At 42.2% G+C, this 16,853-nt stretch overlaps 1 protein-coding gene and 1 long non-coding RNA gene across 7 annotated transcripts in view; one reads left to right on the top strand and one right to left on the bottom strand.

The window, feature by feature from the left end:
* LOC307220682 overlaps window positions 1–16,853 on the bottom strand; it is a 58,853-nt gene that overhangs the window by 20,169 nt on the left and 21,831 nt on the right. For 2 of the 4 annotated variants that reach the window (XR_013841036.1, XR_013841037.1), the window contains exons 2-3: window positions 10,806–10,970; window positions 404–461 (exon numbers count right to left, since the gene is read on the bottom strand). This is a non-coding gene — a long non-coding RNA (uncharacterized lncRNA). Of the gene's footprint in view, window positions 1–403; window positions 462–2,140; window positions 2,218–10,805; window positions 10,971–15,329; window positions 15,421–16,853 lie in introns of those variants that run through there. The other 2 variants (XR_013841038.1, XR_013841039.1) reach the window with 2 other exon arrangements.
* The window catches only part of CA8 (carbonic anhydrase 8), a 38,248-nt gene that overhangs the window by 20,943 nt on the left and 452 nt on the right, over window positions 1–16,853 (top strand). The window contains exons 4-9 of one of the 3 annotated variants that reach the window (XM_079984663.1): window positions 3,981–4,076; window positions 7,530–7,592; window positions 8,248–8,296; window positions 8,946–9,058; window positions 13,288–13,455; window positions 15,354–16,626. In XM_079984663.1, the coding sequence (XP_079840789.1) occupies window positions 3,981–4,076; window positions 7,530–7,592; window positions 8,248–8,296; window positions 8,946–9,058; window positions 13,288–13,422 (456 nt within the window). In that variant the 3' untranslated portion in view covers window positions 13,423–13,455; window positions 15,354–16,626. Of the gene's footprint in view, window positions 1–3,980; window positions 4,077–7,529; window positions 7,593–8,247; window positions 8,297–8,945; window positions 9,059–13,287; window positions 13,456–15,353; window positions 16,627–16,853 lie in introns of those variants that run through there. The other 2 variants (XM_079984664.1, XM_079984665.1) reach the window with 2 other exon arrangements.

Below are 16,853 nucleotides of genomic sequence, written 5' to 3'. Positions count from 1 at the left end.
CGGTCAAGAGGAAGGTTGCCGGCTGGGCGCGCGCGCCAAGTTCAAATGTACAGGCGAGCGGCACAGCAGGTAGCCCGGATAGGGAACCAGGTCCTAAAGCCCGCCGGAAGGAGGGGGAAGAATCAGGGGGGTCAGCGTCAGAAGAGTCCAGAAAGGAGGAAACCCCAGCGGGCAGGAGGGCCCAGAGGAGGAAGGAGCTAAGGAAGAGGTGGAGCACGGCTAGAGTCTTAAACTGGTGTGGAAGGGGAGGAGACTCAGATGGAGCTTCGCCGGTCTAGAGTTTAAGACGTAGAGTTGCACGCTGCGGCTTTGAAATGGAAACCGAACTTCAATAAAGACTTTTGTACATAACGACAGCCTGGCGTTGGTCCTCTGTGAGCTGGGACCTAGGGGCAGCTCTGACATTGGTTATTGTCCATTGGAGCATTGTTACAGCCGCTGGTGGCAAGGTATATGTTGACCTTAACAAGATAACAATAGGAGTGGAACTGAGCATTGTTTTCCCAATAGGGTCAGTAGCTAAAACGTTAACTCTTTAATTCAACGAGTTTCTTTCCATACATGGAGTTTCTTTTTCGCGCTGTATATATTATGCTCATCAGGCGGCATGAGTGCCCTCTTGTGGCGATCAAGAGCAAAAGCAATCGATAAAAGGCACAATCCTAGACAATCCATTCATTCAGCATTAATCTTGATTTCTTTGCACAAAGTTTTCCAGGAGATTAGATGCAGGTTGCTTCCAGATGGACCTGCTTATTAAGCATGCATCCTGATTTCTTTTTGACTATTTAATAAGCATTCCTTCCGAATCATTTGCAGAGAGGTCAGATGACGGTCACTCCCACCTCTTAGGCCACATGCACACCATACAATTAAAACACTATGATACCACTTTAAAGAGTCATGGCTTCCACCAAATTATACTGGGAATTACAAATCCCAGAATTCTCTGTGAAGAGAGTTAAATCGCTCTGCACATTGCTCTGGAATGGGAATTGTAGCTTTGTGTGATCAGCACCTTTAAACTGCAGTTTGTAGGATTCCCTATGACACTGAAAGCAGGATAATCGTTCTTTAAATGTGTAGTGCAGATGTGACTGACACTGCATATCCTACACTTTCAAGTTCATTTCCCCATTACTTTCCTTGTCTGATTTGGGAGCAGAGGAGAAACTGGGTTTGTTCTGCAAGAGACCAAATCAACCGTAATTGTGCAACCTAAATTTGCCATTTTGTCTTGGGGCACCCATTACACATAGACTTCAATATCCCGTCTGAATAATGTCGTTTCATTTCTATTGCTTTTCCTGTAGAAGAGACTGGGGCTGAAATGTCAACATAGGATCTGGTATTTAAATGGATAATTTAACATTAGTCAAAGGTAGAATTAAGCATGCTTGTAAAATTGACAAACAATTGAAAAGAGCAAAGTATAACAGCATAATTTGCTTCTTCATATTCATTCAACATGCCACACTTTCTGAATACCAAGCTGGGTAATAAGTACCTGATGTTTAATTGTATATTGTTTAATCTGAAGATATATATATATATATAACAAAAGGAAAGCATACTATGATTACAGGTGAAGATTTTTCAATGTCCAGCACTTAACTAGCTGGTGGTGAGCCCAAGACATTTTGGTGCCTGAGGTGAACCACAAAATGGCGTCCCTCTCTCTGCCAGGAAAGTAGGGGCAAGTAAAGAAATACACCAGGAACGGAGGAGGCGGGAGAGGGGGGAATAATGATCTATACAGTGGTACCTCAGGTTACATACAATTCAGACTTCACTGACCCAGAAATAGTACCTCGGGTTAAGAACTTTACCTCAGGATGAGAACAGAAATCGTGCTCCGGCGGCGCGGTGGCAGTGGGAGGCCCCATTAGCTAAAGTGGTGCTTCAGGTTAAGAACAGTTTCAGGTTAAGAACAGACCTCCAGAACGAATTAAGTTCTTAACCCGAGGCACCACTGTACTGGGATCTGTGGCCCCTGTTGCCTAAGGTGGTTGCCTGAGGCAGTTGCCTCACCTTGCCTTTATGGGTGGATCGGCCCTGGTGGCACTTAAATTTTGGAAGCTTGGGTTTCACTATTCATTTTTCATCTTGTAACATATACTTGATTAAGACAATTACACACCTTTATCACATGTTAACAAGACTTGCAAAAGATTATTGCAAATTCTGAGAGTGGATGCAGTGATATACTCTTCCTTCACACCTAGCAGGCAATTCCGGCCTCTGGTAGGCGGCAGCAGCATGGCTTAATGGCACAAGGGAGCCATTCCTGCATATGGACGCTTGCCTTTCACCCTGGGCAAAGCTCAAGGAGGAATGGGGCAGATAAGATCTGCACGTTAGCTGCCAGCTACTGTCGGTGGGACTACAACTGAGAAAGCCCTAAACACTCCAGGGCTGGATCTATGCTCACTCTTTAAATGTTCTTAGAACATTTTTTTTTATCACTTTAAAACATAAGGTCTACCCACTTATTTTACAGGGCAAGCTCTGCAGCACCCTCTGGTGTCACATTCTGATAACACATCATTAACATTTTAAAGAACATTACAGTGGTACCTCAGGTTACATACACTTCAGGTTACATACACTTCAGGTTACAGACTCCACTAACCCAGAAATAGTACCTCGGGTTAAGAACTTTGCTTCAGGATAAGAACAGAAATCGCACGGTGGCGTCGCGGCGGCAGCGGGAGGCCCCATTAGCTAAAGTGGTGCTTCAGGTTAAGAACAGTTTCAGGTTAAGAACGGACTTCCAGAACGATTTAAGTACTTAACCCGAGGTACCACTGTATATGGCTATATCAGGGGCCAGCAAACTTTTTCAGCAGGGGGCCGGTCCACTGTCCCTCAGACCTTGTGGGGGGCCGGAATATATTTTGAAAAATATATATGAATGAATTCCTATGCCCCACAAATAACCCAGAGATGCATTTTAAATAAAAGCACACATTCTACTCATGTAAAAATACCAGGCAGGCCCCACAAATAGCCCAGAGATGCATTTTAAATAAAAGGACACATTCTACTCATGTAAAAACACGCCGATTCCCAGACAATCCGTGGGCTGGATTTAGAAAGTGTTTGGGCCGGATCCAGCCCCGGGGCCTTAGTTTGCCTACCCACGGGCTATTATCATAACCCTTTAAAACTCAGTTTTAGCGTTAAAAACCATGAGTGTAGAGGAGTCCCAGGGCTAGGGTATCTGAAGGGTGTCCTTTTTCTATGTAAAGGTAAAGGTAAAGGTACCCCTGCCCGTACGGGCCAGTCTTGCCAGACTCTAGGGTTGTGCGCCCATCTCACTTAAGGGGCCGGGGGCCAGCGCTGTCCGAAGACACTTCCGGGTCACGTGGCCAGCGTGACAAGCTGCATCTGATGAGCCAGCGCAGTACACGGAACGCCGTTTACCTTCCCGCTAGTAAGCGGTCCCTATTTATCTACTTGCACCCTGAGGTGCTTTCGAACTGCTAGGTTGGCAGGCCCTGGGACCGAGCAACGGGAGCGCGCCCCGCCATGGGGATTTGAACCGCCGACCATGCAATCAGCAAGTCCTAGGCGCTGAGGTTTTACCCACAGCATCACCCACGTCCCTTCTATGTAAACTTGGCCAAATTTACTGATATTATTAGATATCAGTATAGCTTCCCGTTCCCTTTTGTGCTTAGGTGGGTGGCTACTAGACAAGGATTTTTCTGATGCAGCATCCCAAATTCCAAAAGAGTAATCAGGCGCAATTTCGGTTTTTTCAGGTGGAGTGGGGAAAAAAATATTTTCTCGTAAGGAGCATGCTGATTTATTATGGCTTTTACAATGTTTGCTTGGTTTTTTTTTAGTATATTTGATGATGCTATATTACTGTTCCTGTGTAATAGTTTTAAAATTTGTTTTGTGAACCATTTTGGAAATTCCTCTGCTAAGATAGGACAAAAATATTGTAACTCCTTCTCTGTTTCTCTCTCTAGCTCCATCTAGTTCACTGGAACTCCACAATGTACCACAACATTGATGAAGCAGTGGGGAAGAAGAACGGCATAGCCATTATTGCTTTATTTGTGCAGGTAACTTTCTGCTGTCTTTGTCATAATCATAATCATCATTAAATCCATTAGTTGCTTTTTTGCCACAGGCAGCTCATGACCATTTATCATGACTATTTCTTTTAAACGGTGTGTTCAAAAAAATGTCATAATGTGTGCAGTAGAATATTATGAAATACTAGGTTTAAGAGAAGAAAGAGAAGGGCATTCTGAACACAGTCAAACTTAGGTTATAAATTTTCCCTGGAAATGAAAATGATTGTGTGGGGGTTATTAGTGGGCTGGTGAGAAAATAACATTATTTTTTATTTTGTAGTGGGCATTAGAACAATTCTACACTTTAGAAAGATCAAAATGGATCAGATTTAATAACTTGGTTAAAGAAACATAGGATTTGCAGTGATAATATTTCAAATAAGGACAGCTGCAAATGGACTTATTTTTTATGATATGGCAGAGCTTATCTCTTTGCAGAAGAGCATGAATATGGTTTTCAAAGTTCAGCTTTGTGGCTTATTTGAGTTTGTAGATGACATACAGCAATCAGAACAGGAATAATGCAATGAATGAATGAATAAATGAAGGCAGCAATTCCCATTCTGATCTGTTTCCATTCCACTGCACTTTGGTTTCTGCCAAATACTGTGTTAATCATCTTGCTGTCTGCTATTTAATGTAAGTTGGATGATTTGTGTAACTATTTATGTAACTTCCTTTCATTTCCACGTTGATGCTGGTTGGTGGGAGTTGTAGTCTCAAATATCCAGGGGGCACCAGGTTGGTGAAGGCTGCCTTTTCATAACTAGTTGTGCCGTTTCAATATTGTATGGATGGGGTGGGGAAAGTTGTCCTTTATGTTTCAAATTGATTCTGGGTTAGGTTATATTTTTTTTTGCTTCTATTAATTTGTCATGTTTTATAATATGATTATAAATGCCTCCAAGACTGTTTGAATGTAAAAGTGTATTGATTATGGTCTTGATGCAGAAATAGGACCGTTAAAAATAATGGAAGCAGCTCTCAGTTCACTCGGTTTTGTATCCTAGAGGACTCTTCCATAATTGCTTCTGAAGCGGCCTTCCAATTTCAGCAGAACTAACCTTGGAGTTACTCAGAAAGTTATGTAAAATTGTTAAATAAAACTCTTTAGCTTAATAATCTCTCTCCACTTTTTCAATTCAATTTAATCAAGGGGCTCCCACCCATCCCTTTTCTCTTTTTTGCATTGCTCAGTATTTTTATTTTAATTGAAAATGTTTCTGCACTGCATCCTTAAACTTGATGGAGAGTTGGGTGCCCTTTGCTTAATGGCCTACTAGAAGAAAGCCAACTTTACTCAGTGGATTTCATCCAGCTGTAGTTGTCCTGTTTCAGTCCCCAGCATCTCCAGGCAGACATCTTTGCCTGAAATCCTGGGGAGCTGCTGCTGTCAGTCAGTGCCAGACAGAACTTGAGCAAGATGAAGCAGTGGTGTCACTCAGTATGAGACAGTTTCCTACATTACATTGAAATATTCAAGGAATAGCTTTCTTATCAAGCAGTTGAAAAATGAGGAATATTGGTCAACACTGCACAAAATTAGAATTTCTTCTGGCCAATGAAAACAAAGGCATTCCTGGCACCATGGCTACTTTTGCCTTGACAGCCACAAAACAATGACAGATCCATTACAATTCTCGTAAATGGATTGTAATCAAGAAGCAAGCTCTTAAAGAACTTTCTGTGTACGTTTCAAAGTTGCTGTTTGTGTCTCTGTTCCCTGATAGCTGAGATTTATTTATTGCTTAAGTGGTTACTTTTGTCTGACATTTTTCTTGTTATGGCCTATGGCTTAAAGCAAATCTGATGCTAAGCTGAACGGATGGCAATCTGCATTGGTACGTCTGCACTGGCAACACATGTATAAGGTTGTTTAACCACACGGATCCCTCTTGCTGGGTTGGGGTGAATGTTTTGACACTTGAAATGCTTCTAAACATGTTGTTTGCATTTGGCATCTGAAACAAATTTATCCAAAGTAAGAGAAATCTTCTCCTGGCCTGACAAGAGTCCCGTGTACCCTGCAATGTTGAGACGGGAGTGTCCTCCATTTGCTTTACCATGTGAATGCATCCCTTCATCCTCCTGAGGGGTGAGGGAAGGCTTGGTACATTTGAGTTTTCTTAGTTTCTAATTTTTTATCAATCTTAAATTCAGTTCTCCACATTTGTCCAGCAAGTTGTGAATTTTTCTTTTTTAAAAATCCTGGAGGATTTCTCCTAAAAACCACAGTTCTGGATGCAGTTTTGACCAACATACACATTTTTGCAAGCAATTTCCCCTAACATAACACATTTCTGTAAGTTATTTTCACCAATGCATTCATTTTTATTTACATTTCCCCTGATTTACACATGTTCATAAGTGTTGTTGGGTTGGAGAATTACCCTGCAATATTCTGATAAGTGCAACTTCTGACGAATGTCTTTGATATGGTTCTCATATTATTATTATTTTGGAAAGTGCAAATTGGACAAATTCAATTTTAAATGTGAACTGATTGAATTTCTCCTCCAGCCCTACTCATGAGTTATGGAAGCCCCATATGTACACAGGACCCGCCCCCCCCCCGAACATGATTGAGGTGACTGAAATGCTGGCTTCCTGACCTTCTCTGGATACATGGTATAAGGCAGCTTTCAGTGAAACCATGCTGACTTCTTCAGCCACAATGAACCAGCTCTCTGTATAGACTTCTAGCTCTCAAAAACCCGAGTGAGGTGTATGGTGTTGGCATGCACATTATCCTCACGGTTCATAGCATATGGTCTTCAGCTACCTGTGTAGTAGTTAGTTGTGCTAGTTGTGTAGTAGGTTATATCAGATTTGAACTGGGGCTCAAACTCTGCAATGAGGCTCCCTAGGGTTGACCTTGGGCTAGTCACCTAAGGTGGTTGTGAGGATAAGATGGGGGCGGGGAGAGGATATATATATATATAGAGAGAGAGAGAGAGAGAGAGAGAGAGAGGCCACCTTGAACTGCTCAGAGGAAGGGCAGGATACAGTGCCAGGAGTAAAATAATTTACTCTTGCCCTCATTGTAATGTGCAGATCCACTCAGAACAAGAGGAGCCAAAGATCTGAACTTTATCTGTGTACTTTTCAGAGCTGAGCAAACGATAACCTTGCTCTCTATGTCACACAATGATGCTTGATTATGACATGACATATGATAATTACTGAAACATTCAGGCAAAAATAGGCAAGTTGGCTTATCCTGAAGTTTGATACCTTGGTACTCTTGTTTTTATCTTGTCCACTCCATTTACCTTTCTGAAAGTTACTTAATTCTGCATCTTTGCTTGAACTTCATGCAAAAGGTCATCCAATTTGGTGGAAATGAGTACGGAACTGACTTCACTTGTTGAAACCTGTGTTTCATCAGAGGAGGGAATACTGTGTGTTTATCTTTATTTATTGTGCATTATGTTTCAGATAGGAAAAGAGCATTCAGGCCTGAAGGCTGTTACTGAAATTCTGCAAGACATCCAATATAAGGTAAAGCTGTTAATTCTCCTTTCTAAAAATGTTTTGAAATGAATTAAGTATGATAGCTGCAGGCTGCGGACGCAGGTGGCGCTGTGGGTTAAAGCCTCAGCGCCTAGGACTTGCCGATCGAAAGGTCGGCGGTTCGAATCCCTGCGGCGGGGTGCGCTCCCGCTGCTCGGTCCCAGCGCCTGCCAACCTAGCAGTTTGAAAGCACCTCCGGGTGCAAGTAGATAAATAGGGACCGCTTACCAGCGGGAAGGTAAACGGCGTTTCCGTGTGCGGCTCTGGCTCACCAGAGCAGCGATGTCACGCTGGCCACGTGACCCGGAAGTGTCTCCGGACAGCGCTGGCCCCCGGCCTCTTGAGTGAGATGGGCGCACAACCCCAGAGTCTGTCAAGACTGGCCCGTACGGGCAGGGGTACCTTTACCTTTACCTTTAGCTGCAGGCTGCATTTGAGTTTTCTGATTTATTAAGTAGCTTAGCTATATCCAACATAGGTGGCATCATTTTGTAAAAATAGAAACTTTTTTTTTTAAAAAAAGAGAGAGTTTGATAAATAATTTATCGTATAATCTGATATTTTTATTAGATAGTCAATTGTTTCAAAATCTGCTCTCTCTTAAAAACTAGAGAGACAAGACTGATTTCTGTTAAATTTTCAGGGAAAGTCCAAGACAATACCGTGTTTTAATCCCAACACATTATTACCAGGTAAGTGCTTATTTGTATGCCACAAAACCATGCATGCACAAAAGACTATAGAGGCCAAGAGTGGTGCTGCCAGTGCCTGCAGCCAGACCCTGAAAGCTTTGATAGAGGCAAACCCATGGCTGTACCATGGCTGCTCTAGGCATGATTCCTCTTTTGACCTGGCCATGGAATGCACCTTGCACAATGATGGCAGCAAGTGAGAAGCACAGGCTGACCTTCATATTTGACATGCTTAGACTGCCTGTATTTGGGGAAATCTGGGCTTTACTGAGAAAGCCCTTGTTATGGTGTTGCACAGAGAGACACATAAACTGAGAAGGGGCATGCTAGTGAAAGCCCTTGCTGGTAGTCCGTGACGAGAGGAGAGTATCCCACACCAGTGGGGATTGCAGCCCATCTTAGACCCTTCTTGGGAAAAGCATTCAGATGCAGTTTGCTGCAGTCTGATGTTCCATTCAACATCTCTTTGCAGGGATGTAGTTTGGGGATGAAGTGCCTGCGGCTAAGACTTGTTTTCCAACATGCTCCCCTCCGGCTGCACCTGGCACAGCTCTAGATAGACTGAAGACAGGATTGTGCCCTTGATTTTGAAAAGAAAGATGGAGCATAATGGCAGGTTTTCAAACCAATCTCTTCCATTTAATTTCAGACCCCCTGCTACGAGATTACTGGGTGTACGAAGGCTCTCTCACGGTTCCCCCCTGCAGCGAAGGTGTTACATGGATCTTATTTAGATATCCTTTAACTGTATCCCAACTTCAGGTAATGGCTGTGCTTATAATGACCTTAGAATGTAATTCCGAGCGAAAGGTTATAGCGTGCAAAATATATTGCAGGGCAGGATACCTGCTTCATCTTGAAGATCTCATTAGATCAGTTGGAGCATGGCTTTTAAAATAAAGGTTAAATCTTTTGTGTCACTGAAAGCAATAGAAAGGTCAGAAATGGAAAAAAGAACTCTGTTGACTTTTATCCTATGCGCCAAATATATATATATATATATATATATATATATATATATATATGGGAAAGACAAAATAAAAATAAAAATCACAGAGTAAAAAAGAAATGTAGCCCCTTGTCATTGTCTGCCTTTAAATAATTACTGCTAGTTGTTTGAACAAAGGCACACAATAACTCTGTTTGTGCAGTGAGGGTTCCTGTGGGTACTGAACATGCCCGCCTGCTTATGTCTGACCCCCCCCCCCCGCAGACACAGGGCTTCTGTTCTATTGGGGATGCATTATGCAACATAGTATTGACAAAATAACAGTGCATTAGTGGTAGATTCCTTCAGCTTTACTTTGTTCTTCAACACTTCCGCAATGCTACCACGTTAATGGTATCCAGAGGGGCTGTAGCGCAACAAAACCAAAATTAAACCAGGATATTTGTGGTATAAAAAGCTATGGGATTTCAGCAGGGTGCTACAAGAGATGAGCTAATGTGAAACGAAGCAATGTAACCACCGCAAAATCTTTGCTGGCATGTGTGTGTGAGAGAGTGCTTCTACATTAAGCATTTAACTTCCAATGGTATCCTGCAACCTGCTGCACTTTGGGTGGGTGCAGCAGAGGCCCCCATGGGGGTGGCCAGTGTGGTCACTGGACTAAGGGGACTAGGCTAGTCCCCTAAATGTTCCCCTGGTGTCTCCTTTCCAAAGCCTGGGAAGCTTCTGCCCAGCTTAGGGAGGCAGGCGCAAGTCTCTGATAGGTCCAAGAGCTGTCCTGTCATCTTCCCAAAGCCCATCTGGCTTTTGGAAGGAGGCAGGGGGGTTCAGTCATCCTGTCAGAGCCCTGGCAGCTCCTTCACGAAGCCTGGGAAGCTTCTGCCTGGCTTAGGGAGGGAGGCACGATGCTCACGTGCACAACGTCAGGACGTCACAACATCCCACGCATGACACTGACCCCCCCCATGCCCCTTGCAAGCTGGCACCTCTGGCCCTAACTGTTCCCCTATGAAAAATTTCACCGCATGCCACTGGTGGTGGAGTCACCTCATCAGAAGAACCCAGTGAAGGGGCACCTCTGCCAGATCCTCCCCCTGCTAACCACCTTAGGATTTCTCTGCCCATTTATGTTCTGTTAGGTTTGTCTAGAGTTAACAGTTAAATATATCTGGTATTCACTTCTCCTACTGAAGTAAGGACTGAGAAGTGCTTCCCACTGAATGATGTTGAGTCTCTCTCTTATCAAAAACATCATTAAAATAAAGCTTTTGTTACAAGTGTGAGGCACTCTATTCAACATGCATTTATTTGAAGGTCTCCTAGTACTACTCAGAAGTACTGCAACTGTGATGGAGCTTTTTTCTCATCTCATTTTTGTTTGCTTTATCTCTCCAAGACTCCAAAGATTGAAACTTTTGAAGTGTGTTGGAGAAATCACTTTTTCCTAAACTGCAATGACATCAAACTATCTTAGTGAAGTTTCAGTTCAGGTTTCATTTGAAGCATGTTACCTCTCTGTAAGATACTCAAAATCTTACTATTCTTCTGTAAGATACTTACGTTTTCAGAGAAACTTATTTTTTTTCTTAATCCACTTAAATAGACATAAAATCAACGAACATCTTCACAATCTGAACTTTTCCTTTTAAGTATCTCCCAAGAACCTCCACCATGTTCCTTCCTTTCATCTCTTCTATGAAAGCTGCTCCATTCTGCCTTTCAAAGCTAAAAAGAAACAATATGGATTTCAAAAGCACTAGTCTGAGGAAAAATAATCTTAGCAACCCACCTGTTCATCAAATAAACAAGTGTATTGAAAGAAGTCAGTTTTGAAGTAGATGGCAACCATAATTATAGTTATCTTCTGAAATGTCATTGTCCTTCCACTGTACCGATGTGAAGATAAATCTTGAGTTGAATCTGATCCTACACTGACTTGCACACAGAGAAGCCTCCTTTCCCCATTCTTAAACCTTGGCAATATTTTCTATGAGGAGTAAAATTTGTAATCTGGGTAAGGGCAAGAATAGATTGTTGTTGTTGTTGTTGTTGTTGTTGTTAAAGCATGGGGGTGTGAACGTACCTCCTGTGGAATATATGATACACCTAATGCAAATGCTATCTATTTTAGGGGTGATTTTTCCCCTTAACTTTGGGTTCAGAAAAATAGGGGTTGTCTTATATGTGGGGAGTTCTTATACATGGAAAAATACGGTACAGTCGTACCTTGGTTATTAAACAGAATCCATTCCGGAAGTCCATTCGACTTCCGAAAACGTTTGACAACCAAGGCGCAGTTTCCGATTGGCTGCAGGAGCTTCATGTATTCAATCAGAAGCTGCCTAAGCTGCATTAGACATTCGGGTTCCAAAGAACGTTCACAGACTGGAACACTCGCTTCTGGGTTTGCAGCGTTCAGGAGCCAAAATGTTCGAGTTGCAAGGCGTTCGAGATCCAAGGTACGCCTGTACTTGCTTAGCATATAACCCACATTTTCATAAAAATATATCAAGAAGGTGTAAACCTAATAAGAATAAAATCAGAAAAAACTGCATTAAAATATAATTGAAAACATTAATAAGAACCAAGTGCTTAAAAAGAGAAAATTCATATTGCAGAGGTTTGTCTAAGCAATATATATTTAACATATCAGCTATTTTGTGGATCCCAAAGCAAATGGCTCATTATGGAGTGGGAGCTTTGGGAGAAAGAAGCTTAAGGAAGAGCTTAGTAGCAAATCACATCTTTGTATGGCGAAAGTGCCAGGTTCATTTCCAAGCAAAGTGTGGAAGGGAAACACATCTGAAGCCCTGGCAAGCTGCTGCTCATCAATGTAAAGAAGTTGTTGTGGTTGTTCCTGTTGCTTCTATACAACCTGGCTTCCCATAGGAACCCAGGGCAGTGAACATCATAAAAACAATCCATGAAAATGTGTTACAATACAGTGGTGCCTCGCAAGACGAAATTAATCCATTCCGTGAGGCTCTTCGTATAGCGGTTTTTTCGTCTTGCGAAGCAAGCCCATTGACAGCTTAGTGAATTAGCGCTATTAGCGGTTTAGCGGCTTTTAGCGGATCAGCTGATAAGCGGCTTAGGGCTTAGGAAAAGGGGGAAAAAAGGGAAAAAACCCCGCAGGAACTCGCAAGACATTTTCGTCTAGCGGGTTTTCTGTCTTGCGAGGCGTTCGTCTTGCGGGGCACCACTGTACCACAAAAACAGAAAAAAACCCATATGCTAAAAGAATACCACCAGCTGAAATTGCAGTCAACACTCATGTGTCAAAGACCCAGGAGAACAGATATGTTTTTCATTTGTGTTTAAAAGCCTGTATGGGGACAGACGTACCTTCCCAGGGAGGGAGTTCCACAAGCTGGGCATTATCACAAAGAATGCCCCGTCAAAATGCGGCAAGGCAACTTGTGGGATCTACTTTGTTTTTTTTAGAACCCTGAGATTTGCCAACCACAGTCTGGAGCAAAAGACACAAGGCACTTAAAGAATTCTGGGCCTAGGAATTAGTACCAGCACTGAACTGGTGTCACAGTCCTTGAAAACTCACTTGTAAACAAAACCCTGTTTTCTGCAGGATTTGGAGTAGGAATGTGTAGGGATTATAATAAAATTCCTGATTTTATAAGGTTTTCTAAGAAAAAAAAAGCCATAGCACAAATGGTAGAATGGTGGGATATATCGTATTTTTTGCTCTATAAAACACACTTTTTCCCTCCTAAAAAGTAAGGGGAAATGTGTGTACGTCTTATGGAGCGAATGCAGGCTGCGCAGCTATCCCAGAAGCCAGAACAGCAAGAGGGATCGTTGCTTTCGCTGCGCAGCAATCCCTCTTGCTGTTCTGGCTTCTGGGATTCAGAATCCCCCCCCCCTTGTTTTCCTCCTCCAAAAGCTAGGTGCGTCTTATGGTCTAGTGCGTCTTATAGAGCGAAAAATACGATAGTTTAGGGAGAGGAGAAAAATAAACAGTATTTACATTTCCTTACAATGGAGCTGATGTATAAAACAACAACTGTTTTCTTGTTTTTATTAGATAGAAGAGTTTCGAAGACTGAGGACACATGTTAAAGGGGCAGAACTGCTAGAAGGCAGCGATGGAACACTAGGAGATAACTTTAGACCCACACAGCCACTAAGTGACAGAGTCATAAGGGCTGCCTTCCAGTAGCAAAGACAAATAATGGAAATAATCATAATGTAAGTAAAAACAAAATAGAAAGGGACATGTGGGAGTGGAGACCAAATGCAAAGGGGGCAGAACTCTTTAAGGTTTGTGTCCAACTTAGATTTTGGGTAGGTGTAGTTTGCCTCCATCCTTACAGGACAAGCTGCACCTGTCAGAATTCACTCTTTCACACAACTGTTGATGGCCTACAGATAGAGGAGTGCTGTCTCCCTTATCATGAGCATAGAAGAAAAGAGAGAGTCATGCATGTCATAGAAATAGCAGTGTTTCTTGCATTGGCACTCAGTTAAATGTGAGTCCCACATCTGAAAACTTTGCAGATGACTGCATAAGCCAAGGAACCACTGCCCTCTCTTCCTGAATTTTTGCTTCTTCTCCTGTTGTGTGCCTGCCCTTCACCATATTGGAATTTCAATTATATAGTACTCTTCTGCAGTTCCACAATGTAATTACTTTGTTTTTGGAAGGAGTGATTTCAAATGCATCTGGATTCCAGCATAGAGATTACTTGAGGGGGAAGTCACAGACATACTCATGTAAATTTTATTTGTGAGAGAATGAATAATGTCCTAAGGCCACTGCCGGTAATTCAAATATCAGTAGCATCAAAGTTATTTGACAAGATGACTTTGAATTTTAAGCATGGAAGAATTACTTCTAAAAAATATTGATCTGAAATGGCAAAGCTCTTTCAATACATTTAACAGCATCTAAAAATAATTCTTGGGAACAACTTTGTCAACCTGCCCATAACTTACAAGGTAATACTTAGATCCAAAACAATATAAGTGGGTATTCACTGGAAAGTTGAGCCAATTAAATAATTTAGGAATTTAGAATCAAAAGAATGTGTTTTGCCACACATTATTTTATCCCACGCAGCAATTTAGTATCCTTCAGATCCTGTTAATCTTTGGTTCCCTTCATGCCTGACTGACCACAATAAGCACCACATTGACAAACGCATTGTGGTCAGCTTCCCAAACCAGGTAGAGATTAAATAATACAGGACACAGGTGTGGGTGGAAACAGGCCACAATATTTGTTGACCAAAGTGAGGTAAATGGGGGTTGGCATGGCATTGGGTCAGGATTCATTAACCCCCTAAGATCTGTGCAAGTTGACCAGCATATAGGGGCCCAATGTGGTGCACATCATGTGACTGGAATCCTGCTGGTAACCTGAGATGAATGGCGCTGGCTTTGGCCTAGACAGAGCTCAAGTGCAGAGCTGTCTGCCCAACTTAAGAGGGCCTTGAGATCCTACTCAATGCCATTTAAGCCCAAGTTATGATCAACAGCTATGTAGATGATGCCTAACAGTCACCTGCTATCCATTGAAAGAAACCTCTCAACTTGAAGGCTAATTCTGGTTAAAGAGTAATATTACTTTCCAGCTCTGTAAAGTAGCAGCCACTCAATGCCTCAATGGAAGACCTAGGACGTCTGTGTGTGTGTGTGTGTAGAGGCTAGGAAAACCTCCAGTCACAAGGTGAGAGAGGACTAGAATGCCCCCAAGATCTTGCTGGGCCATGCAAGAGGAGGAAGCCCCACAAGATCCCAGGGAGTATTGGTCCTTCCCTTGGCCATAGCTATGTCACAATGCTGGGCCAACATTAATGCTGAGAAACTGGTAAAAAGTGTGCACCAATAGTAATAAATGCAATATTAAAGTATTCATGTTGTGTCATGACTGAGCTCTTCATAGTGATCTTGAGTTAGGGGATCCTGCCCTGGGGATTCTGTACCCCCTAGACTTACCTAAACAGATCAGTGGGCAGTACACCCCAAAGGCAGCACTTTCCAGGAGGACATGCTGCTGCACTCTGTTCTTAAGAGCAGTCAACCAGATCTTTCCAGCAGGGATTTTGAATCAACACACCGACTCACCTATTACTGTTTGTTCCCCTGTAGGCTCTTCAGTAAAGATGACTGGATGTGGAACATTAGGCCATTTATCAATGTCACAGAGCTAGGATGCAATCTGGAACACACTGTTCCTTTCAACCTCAGCTTAGACAGCCTTCAGATTGCACTGAACTCTGATGAATTTTATCCTTTATCGGAGTAACTTCTGTTACCTGTGAAGCTGTTCTAAGTTTGGCAGACCTTTGGTACCCTTCTACACTACCTGCTCAGTTCCAATTACAAATTTTCACCAGCTGCTGATAACCTCAAGCACCTGAGTCAGTCATCCATGGCCTAGCCCAGGATCTAGAAGTTGTCCACGGCATCTGGAATAGGACATCTTGTGCCTGGTTGAATACATGCTTATTACTTTTGCTGGAGGAGAGCTGAAGGAAAATGTATCTTGGAATCTGTTCCCATATAGGAAAAGTCCAAGTAGTTATTGTATCCTTCTCAAGTGTTATTTCATTTATGTTACTGTCTATTTTACTTCTGCAATCAAAGAATGGAAGAATAGACCTGAAGGTAATTTGAGGCATCTACAGGTATGCAGAAAGCGAGGCGTCACTACACCCCAGAAAAACATTTGCCATTTTTTTGTCACACATAGCTAACCCATTCTAGGGCCCATCTGCACTATACATTTAAAGCAGTACTGTACCACTTTATGGCTTTCCCCAAAGAATCCTTGAAACTGTAAGGTTGCTAAGGGTTCTAAGAGTTGCTAGGAAACCCCTATTCCCCTCAGAGAGCAACAATCCCCAGAAGTCCCTGGGGAAGAGAGGGTTGATTGTTACCGTATTTTTCCATGCATAACACAACCCCATGTATAAGACTATTTTTGGGAGCCCAAAATTTAAAAAATTAAAAATTAAGGAAGTTGTTGAATATAAGATGAACCCCAATCTATTACTAAAAATTTTAGGAAAAAAGGTTGTCTTATACATGGAAAAATACAGTAAACCACTTTGAAATTTCAGCTCTGTGAGGGGAACGGGAATCTCTAACAACTCTCACCACCCGTAATAAACTACAGTCATGACTGTTTAGGTGGTATAATACATCTTTTAAAGTATTTTGCAGATGGGACCCTAACATCCTCTTGAAAATAAGAGTTGAAAAGTGCATAGTAAAACCTGTGTAATGCTGGTAAATATATGACTCCCTCTGTATCCTACACATTTTGTTTTACGATTCATATGCTTTGATAAACAATTATACATGATACAGTATATCCCTGTGAAATAAGATTGAATTAAATAAGTTGATTTCTGCTGGCTTGATGTTTTCTAAGAGTCCTTGATGTTTCGCGTCGATATGTATTTATTCTACCCTGATTACTAGAAGCTTTTGTGGATTTCTGAGCCATACTAAGGAGTGGCCTGAGGGAGAGAAACATAACATTTTAGAATTCTGTCCTTTTCCAATATGTTAACTCAGTAGCTGGAGTGGTTTTCCATAAGTCATTCTTCTCTCTTTCCTGTTTTTTATTTAATAAACATAAGC

The sequence above is a fragment of the Podarcis cretensis genome (assembly GCF_951804945.1).
Source record: "Podarcis cretensis genome assembly, chromosome: 7".
Lineage (NCBI taxonomy): Eukaryota > Metazoa > Chordata > Lepidosauria > Squamata > Lacertidae > Podarcis > Podarcis cretensis.
The sequence above is the reverse complement of the archived record's forward strand: the minus strand, read 5'-3'. Positions and strand labels throughout refer to the sequence as shown.